Source organism: Mytilus edulis, chromosome 11 (genome assembly GCF_963676685.1).
Source record: "Mytilus edulis chromosome 11, xbMytEdul2.2, whole genome shotgun sequence".
NCBI lineage: Eukaryota > Metazoa > Mollusca > Bivalvia > Mytilida > Mytilidae > Mytilus > Mytilus edulis.
Window position 1 is genome coordinate 13,627,163 of NC_092354.1, and position 8,683 is coordinate 13,635,845.

Consider the following 8,683-nt stretch of genomic DNA (forward strand, 5'->3'; position numbering starts at 1 on the left):
TGTAAAATATTTCAAATGAGAAAACAAGTCAGTTTGCTTAGTTTCTTCTGTCATCAATCCGAGGTTGTGAATTCGAATCCTACACGTGGCAGGTGAATTTGACTCCAATCTATAATGAGTAGGATTGTCAGTTTTCATACCTACGATTGGTGGCTCTCTCCGGGCACTACAACTTCCTCGACCAATCAAATCTGACCGCCACTAATATCACAGTAGTGTTGGAGGTGGCGTTTACTTCCAATCAGTCAATATGTTTCCAATTCTAACATCGGAGTTTTACAGTGCATATTGCTGTGAGTTTTTATATTCCACATTGACTGCATGTATAGGGGAGGGTTGATATATCACAAAATATGTTAAAAGCTGTATTTTTGTGCCTGTCTCAAGTCAGCAACCTCTAGACTTTGTCAATCTTGTGTTTTTTAATTTTGGTTCATTTGTATGTTTCAAAGTTTTAAGCCCGGATGCGGGATTTCTCACCGCAACGAAGACCCGTCGGTGGCCTTGTGCTATTATCTGATCTATGGTCGGGTTTTTGTCTCTATGATAAATTCCCGTTTCCATTCTCTATTTATGGAATTTCTGTTTTATTTTTTTCTGTTAAAGATGAAATAATCTCAAAAATGTGGTGCACACAGAATAACCCGCTACTTGAAATTGTGCACGACATTTTGTTTAGGTTATTTCAAATAGACAAAAGTCGATATTATAGTCATTCGTTATAATTTACTGTTGTTTTCAAATAAGCTGTACATAAACTAAATAATTGTATCGATTTCTGTAATTGTATCCTTTTTTTATTTCGATATAATCGCTTTTTCTCCTATTAGTTCAACAGAAAAAAGGACATTCAGAAAAATGTATGCTTCTTTCAAAGGCAGATTGTGAGCGTAAATGAACGGTGACTCCATTTTTTTATTTCATTTTTCTATTAGGTATAAGCTAAAGTTCACTTATAGAAAAATATAAAGAATTTATTAAATAAAAAAAAATGTTTTAGACCCGCGAGCCCCCTTAAGGAATAAATTGTGAAAAGAACGATGGTGACTTCACGGTCACATGACAACATTATGTCAACGAGGTGATAGAAAAAACTTTCAACCATTCAAAAGACGTGTTACATGGTAATATTAGGATTTTTCTTGTTGGACTGCTGTCTCATTGGTATATTTTCCTATTCCGCTAATAAGCTGACTAATAGCTGGGAAACATAAAGGCGTAGTCTTCCAATAAAGTACCTAATATTTATTATAAACATAGCAAATTTCTAATACAAACATTCAGCAAGATATATAGTCTATATAAAAAGAAATTATTTAACAAGATCAATACCGCTTGTTAGAGTCAAAGTGTTATGTAATGTGTTAAGAAAAGTATTGATAAAATTTAGCAAAATCGGTTGCCAAGGAAACCAATTTGTTATTCAATTTCGGTAACCGCTATAGATTTTTACAACGTTACAAAATTGAAAGTTGATTATCATCAGACACTTGTAAGTTTAAGACATTGGATTACTACAATTACATAATGTACTCAAATAAATAACGCACAGCTAAAATGAATTTGCTAATTTTTGTTTTTACGTTTTACCTAAAAACAAATATTTACAAACACCAAATATTCAAAAGATTTGAGATTTTTCTTCAACATGAACAAAATGGATAATATAATCAATAAGCGTTATCTGCAAAGCAACAATGATATATACAAATGTAACGTTTGTGGTTTCGAAGATATAATTACGACATCGTTGAAATCATGACACACATCTAATAAATTCACTGACGACGTTTAATTTGTATGGTGTAGAGTATGTCATAGTACATTTCTGGACAACATGAATACTTCTGTTCATTCCTAACAGCACTTGATCCGACTATCTCGTACTCGGGGTTTTCCCTGTAGTTGTCAAGCATCATATGCGGACTGACGACTGCCAACTCAATTTCATTTCCACTGTACGTCCAGGACCCGAACTTAAATTGACATTCGATAACATCGTCATTCTTCGTGCAGTTGTCAGTTTCATACTGGTTAACAGGAACGACAATAACGTCCCCATTCTGACTTATTACAGCATTTGGCTCGTATGATGGCTTTGGAATAGCACTGCAAAAAATCAGCATAGTGTTAACACAGTGTCAGTCAAAATGTATTGCAGACCGAACAGAAAATAAGTCTCAATAATTACATTAGATGTATGTTTCATTATAATACTTTATTCTGATTGGTTAACTGCGCATCACGTGTTATTCCGTAAGCAATTGCATTACTCAAATACATTTCATTCATGATAACACGTGGTCCCACAATAAAGTGCACAGGTGAATTAAACAGAAACAATATAAAATTCGTGTTTTCTTGATCATAGCTAAAAAATGTAAGTATAAGTATTGAATGCTTCTTTTTGTAACTTAATAGGGTTGTAAAAGCGTTGACCGTGCGCACATTTAGCGCTTCATACAAAATGTATTTCGGTCAACGCTTTTACACCCCAATGAATTTACAAAAAGAAGCATTCAATTTTTAAATGCAACGGGACCTTGTTTACCGACAGGGTAAGATTTCGCGAACAGCTTTCGTCTGCTACCTGTCACGTGATTTTAATCTATACTCAGCAGCTAATGTCAGGCACGCGTCAGAAACAGAAATTTGAATGTTGGTGCAGGGAAGATTTTTTGGAAAGAATTTGCATATTTACAATGGGGTCTATTTTTTGCACTTCTCCTTTTTTACCCACGAGTTCTAACCAGGATGCCCAATCTCTAAATCCAGACACTCATAACCAACGGCACTTTTGCTTATATTACTTACTTGTTGTATAGAACTAGATCTGGTGTCCATATGAGAGACATTGGAAGGTGGATTTTCGCTGGTGGTCCAGCCCAAGTCAATCTACGGTCATTCCAGTTCATCTGTGACCAAACCTGAATAAACATTCCTTTAGGATTCTGTAAATGACATGAAAAATTAATACTATAGAAGTTCGTTCTTTTGCAGGATTTTATATTTTATTTCTTAAATTAATGACGCGAATGTCAAATTCTAGTATCAACTATAACCTTGCAGTTCCCATCATTGATAATGCTTTCTGGATAACCGTTCTCAACTTTGATGATCGCGAAATAAGCGAAAATACCCCTTTGTGAAAGGCAATTCCGTCTTATCGTATCAAACGTTCTTGGTTAGGGATAAGACGATTATTAAACTTTTCTCTGATTGACGATTATAATGTTGTGAGAGAAGCGTGTAACCATAGTTTCAACTATTCAAAACCAATATCATTAAACTAAACCAAATATTCAGAAAACATCATGCTCTTTAATCTTTATATAAAATTGTACAAAGAAAGAAAAAAAAAACTCTGTTTAATAAAAAGACGAAATGACGTGGTCGTCATGAACTTACATAATCCATCTTTACGGGATTCAATGCATGTGTGATTTTAACAATTGGATGGTCAGTTGTTCCAGGGTAGGCATATTTGTTGTAATCCTTCAACACCTTTTTTATTGCTCCGTCTCCAGTGACATTAACAGTCCCTTTTAAACAATAAAAAAAAACACCATAATATATTTCTTATGAATTTTTTTCTTAAATGCATAAGGTCAACAACCGGGGCCTCCATGGCCAAGTTGACTAAGTATAAGTAGTTCATCTATTTGTTAGTTCGAACCCCGTCTATATCTTAATTGACAGTGATTACCAGTTTACCCGTCGAAGGTCGGTGGTTCTCTGCGCTTTCCAAATGGGCGTCAAGATCGCTGACAGTATAATTCACAAAATTCATTTCGGGGCCTTTTATAGCCGACTATGCGATATGGACTTTGCTCATTGTTGAAGGCCGTACCTTTAGTTGTTAATGTCTGTTATTTTGGTCTCTTGTGGAGAGTTGTCTCATTGACAATCACACCACATTTTCTTTTTTATATATATATAATGCATGTACTTACAAAGGATGTGCATTCCGTATAGTAACGCGACTATTCTACTAAAGTACTTGGTATGCGATTTTTCAATATATGACAAAACATTTTAATATAGTGTTTATCTTACGTTTTTCAACTTATAGGTTGCATTCTGTAAATACAGACAATGCAATTTCCCATAGAAACTCACTTTTAGAGGCTAAAACTGTGACACTTTTACGTTTCGTGCAAAATATTACCCCACAACAGAAAGGCTATGGTTTTTTTTGGAAAAAAAAGTTTGTTTCCAGTTTTTGGAGAAAAAAATATTTTTGTTTTTGATTCTGAGAAAAAAATATTTTTTGTTTCACCCTCAGCTGCCACTATATCTAATGCTAACATTGCAAGAAAAAAATGGCTTTCGACTTGTCGCGAAAAAAATAGATTGTTTTTCGCCGCAAAAAAAATTTGTCCAGAAAAAAAAAACATAGCCCCCACCCCCCAGAAAATCAAATGGTTGCTGCCTAATGATATATTGACTATCGTATAATGTCCAGTGGCAAACACTTCATGCATACTAATGCAACCTATGAATTCTCCTCAAAGAAGTGATACCACGAAGACAGCGTGCAACTCTGTTTGAACACAAGTCTTCCGATTAAGCGACACTTATTCCAGCTAATGACGTGGTAATGTGTTTACGTATTGATATTGATGCCCTTTACCATTCATTTAGCTGACAAAGCCAGTTTAGTTAGTATGCGACGTCATTACGCTGAACAAATGAATAGCAAGGGCATACATGTACGATACAGTTACAGGGGAGGTATAATAACGACGTTGCTAACGTAAATTGTTATTTTCGCGACGTCAAACTACGACTTACCGCAGTTTTCGACTGACTTTTTATCATTCAAACTGATTTAATTTGAAAACGAGTGCATGAACCCCTATTTTTTAAAACGACATTTTGTTTCATTTTGCAGGGAGATTATGTGGACCAAATTTTATAAAACTGTAAATAGTGCAATTTTTGTAATTTTGATAAATATACAGCAAAAAATGACGTTTTTTTCTCAATTCATGACCATTTGATAAATATGAGTTATTTCTGAATAATAAATGCATACATTTTTAGGAGACTTATAAAATACAGAAATTTCAAATTATTTAATAAAAACAATTTGTAATTATCTATTAAAATAAAAAAGTTATGACTTTCTTTCGAAAGCGAAAATACGGTCACAAATCCGAATTTTGAGGAAATATACAAAATTTAGACCTCATTTAACTCAAAAAGTAGCACATGCAGGTATATTTTTTATTACATATTTGATTGAATCAGGCAAAAAATAGCCTATATGCAAATTTTCATCAAACTTTAAATACGGGATCAAGACTGTATCGTATGCCCTTAACCAATAATGAGATTTTATCCTGCAATTGGGTGTTCTACTATACAGACACAGCCCTACAGATATCGCTATGCTGGATCTGTATACTATACAGATATCGCTTTAAAGCTCCGCCCACTGCCGAACTGAGTATTGTATGAACCTGCGTGACCTCAGAATGTGTATTGCAGTTGCATTCCAATGAGGTACTAATTTACGATTACTTTTATATGTTCTGTTTGTTTTCAAACATTTCTTTGGAGCAATAAGAATCACACCAATTTTCTGATAACATACAAACATGAACAGCAGTATTTTCTACGATGACAACTATCGATTTCAAAACTTGAATGTGTATGATTGTGTAACAAAATAAACCATGTCAATTTCAGCATGCATGTTTAGTGAGTGTCGAGTCTGAAGCGTAGGACAACTCGTACACTCCTGTTTCAAATTGGACAATGTTTTGTTATTTGTATTTACTGTGGAAATTATTTGTTATGTTAAAACAGATAATTATTCACCTTGAGCGATGTATTATTTTTGACCATTCGGGATTCTTTTTTTGCGAACCGTCTTCAGCTGAATGTGTGATTACTGTTATCGTATTACTATACGGGCCTCAAGGGGTTTCAAATCGAAAATAAATGCAAAACATGTGTTTTTTGTGTCTTTCAAAACACACATAATATACAGAATTAATTGCAGGATAAAGACAATAACTGTTTAGTGTCTTTAAATATCAGCTGTATTTGTACTCAGCTCGAAACAGGTGTAGTAGCTCGTTAAAAGCTCGCATACACCTTGTTTCCTAGCCTCGTACAAATACAGCTGATTTTTAAAGACACTAAACAGTTATTGTCTATTTACAGACCAGTATGGAGATGCCACGATAAGCGAAACTCCATTATTGCTAAATATCGAAATTTTCGAGAAAAACTCAGATAGAAACTATCTATGAAATTATTTGGAGTATCAAACGACAAACTAAATCAAACATCATATGGCTCAACTGGTGTTTTTTTAATATCAGGATCTCTGACAAACAATTTGAAATGTTACTGTATACAATGATTGATTTTTGTAAAGTTCACACCTTGTAAGTTACTGTGTGCAATGATTGATTGTTGTAAAGTTCACACCAAGTGTAAGTTACTGTATACAATGATTGATTGTTGTAAAGTTCAAACCAAGTGTAAGTTACTGTATACAATGATTGATTGTTGTAAAGTTCACACCAAGTGTAAGTTACTGTATACAATGATTGATTGTTGTAAAGTTCACACCTTGTAAGTTACTGTATGCAATGATTGATTGTTGTAAAGTTCACATCAAGTGTAAGTTACTGTATACAATGATTGATTTTTGTAAAGTTCACACCAAGTGTAAGTTACTGTATACAATGATTGATTCTTGTAAAGTTCACATCAAGTGTAAGTTATTGTATACAATGATTGATTGTTGTAAAGTTCACACCAAGTGTAAGTTACTGTATGCAATGGTTGATTGTTGTACAATTCACACCAAGTGTAAGTTACTGTATACAATGATTGATTGTTGTAAAGTTCACATCAAGTGGCAAACATATGATGCAGTCAGAAGGCAACAAAACCCAATCAATTCAAAAGGGATGCAGGGCTTGAACTTGCTTTTTCATTAGAAATAGAGCTTATTGTGATAAATTTGGTGAGGGCACAACTGATAATTTCAAGAAACCACTTGCAGACCCTAAATGAGTTACTGCAAAAGTCCCTTCTCGCTGCATCGGAATAAACGTCCATTTTCAAATAGACGTGGCTACGTATTTATAAATCTATATCCAAACTATTTTAATATGGGATTTTTTGTCGGCGAGTGAAAAATATATCTTAATAGGTCTGTTAATCATTAATTAAAACTGTCAATAGTCCAACATGGCGTACTCACAAAATACGTGAAATTTATCATTAACCCTGTGAAAATTATTAGCGAATTATAGTGAACTATAAATAGAATGAAATTCAAAACAGTGTGGCTGTGGCCATTGATTGACACATTAAATTCATCCATTGACTGGGACAATTTACGTGAACATTTGTCTGTAACGACCACTGTTCACGACGTACCTACGATAGACATTTAAACTGTGGGGTCACCAAAGGTTTCTTAACGCCTTTAATTATAAAATAATTCGAAAAATTAATCAGGAATAACCTTTATGTGTTGATTTATATAATTGATATATTAAATCAAAACATCGTGTTGTTTCTGATTAATTTTTCGAATTACTTTATTAAGGTGTTGAGAACCTTCCGTGACCCCATAGTTTAAGTGTCTTTAAAAAGTACATAGTGAGCAGTGGTCATTACATACAAACGTTCACCTAAATTGTCCCCGTCAATGGATGAATTTGATGTGTCAATCAATGGCCACAGCCACACTGTTTTGAATTTCATTCTAATAAACACATATGCCTTTAAATTCAAATATCTTCTGCATTTCAATCGTTTGAAATGCTCAATTACAAATACATCTGAGAAATTAATCAGTTACACTTTTAAACGACGCTTGCTTACAGTCAGGAAATTATACTTTTTTTGAATATTGAATAAATTTAAAATATGTGTTATATTACATAACATCTACAAATGCATAACATATTTACTTACCAGAAACTATTTCAGAAACGCACAAAATGAAAATTGTAAAGTAAATCATTCCCATCTTCCTTGTTTGATCGCCACACAAAAGATGAAGTCTGTATGATTCTCAAAATGCCTAATTCAAAAATCGATTCTGCCGCCGACCTCGTTGAATAAGTTTGGAAGCAGCTGATTAAATACACTGCCGACCTGGCTGTTATAGGGGAAATAAATTCGGAGGAGCAAATCAAATTTGTTTATTGGTGAATACGTCAAACAATCGAATTTTATAAAAATCTGCATCTAATTAAGACGATTCGTGCATTGTGTAATTATATTTATTAAACCGTTCTTAAAAATGAACTTTTTTCATAGTATTTATGCTGTTTAATATTTTATACTATCGCAAAAAAAAAAAAAAAAAAGAATGGAAATGGGGAATGGAATAAGAATGGAAATGGGTTATTTTGTCTGAGGTCAGAGAGACAACAACTCGAAAAAAGAAAAGAGCCGAAGGAAACAAATGCAGTGGCGGATCCAGGGGTGGGGGTTCCGGAGGGTTGGAACCCCCCTTTTTTTTGGCAGATCAATGCATTTGAATGGGGACATATAGTTGAAACCCCCCTTTGTCCTTGGTTGGGAATCCCCCTTTTTAAAATGGCTGGATCCGCCACTGGAATGGGACCTCAATACGGCGAAAAAATCCCGCACCATGAGGTGTGCTTCAGCTGGCTCCTAAACAAAAATATGTACTAGTTCA

At 34.0% G+C, this 8,683-nt stretch overlaps 1 protein-coding gene across 1 annotated transcript; it reads right to left on the reverse strand.

Moving 5' to 3' along the window:
* Positions 1-1,232: 1,232 nt before the first annotated feature.
* On the reverse strand, positions 1,233-8,159 carry LOC139495177 (neuronal acetylcholine receptor subunit alpha-10-like). The gene is made up of 4 exons (XM_071283372.1): positions 7,951-8,159; positions 3,409-3,542; positions 2,815-2,951; positions 1,233-2,109 (listed from the first exon to the last, which is right to left on the reverse strand). The coding sequence occupies exons 1-4, from the start codon at positions 8,003-8,005 to the stop codon at positions 1,779-1,781; spliced, it is 657 nt and encodes a 218-aa protein (XP_071139473.1). The 5' UTR covers positions 8,006-8,159; the 3' UTR covers positions 1,233-1,778.
* Between the last annotated feature and the right edge of the window lie 524 nt (positions 8,160-8,683).

Excerpts from the sequence above, each read along its gene's own strand:
- LOC139495177 (XM_071283372.1), bottom strand. The coding sequence starts at position 8,005 with ATGGGAATGATTTACTTTACAATTTTCATTTTGTGCGTTTCTGAAATA. Across the intron at positions 3,543-7,950 it reads CGTTTCTGAAATAGTTTCTG|GGACTGTTAATGTCACTGGA; the intron begins GTAAGTAAATAT and ends ATTGTTTAAAAG. Across the intron at positions 2,952-3,408 it reads ATCCCGTAAAGATGGATTAT|AATCCTAAAGGAATGTTTAT; the intron begins GTAAGTTCATGA and ends TGTCATTTACAG.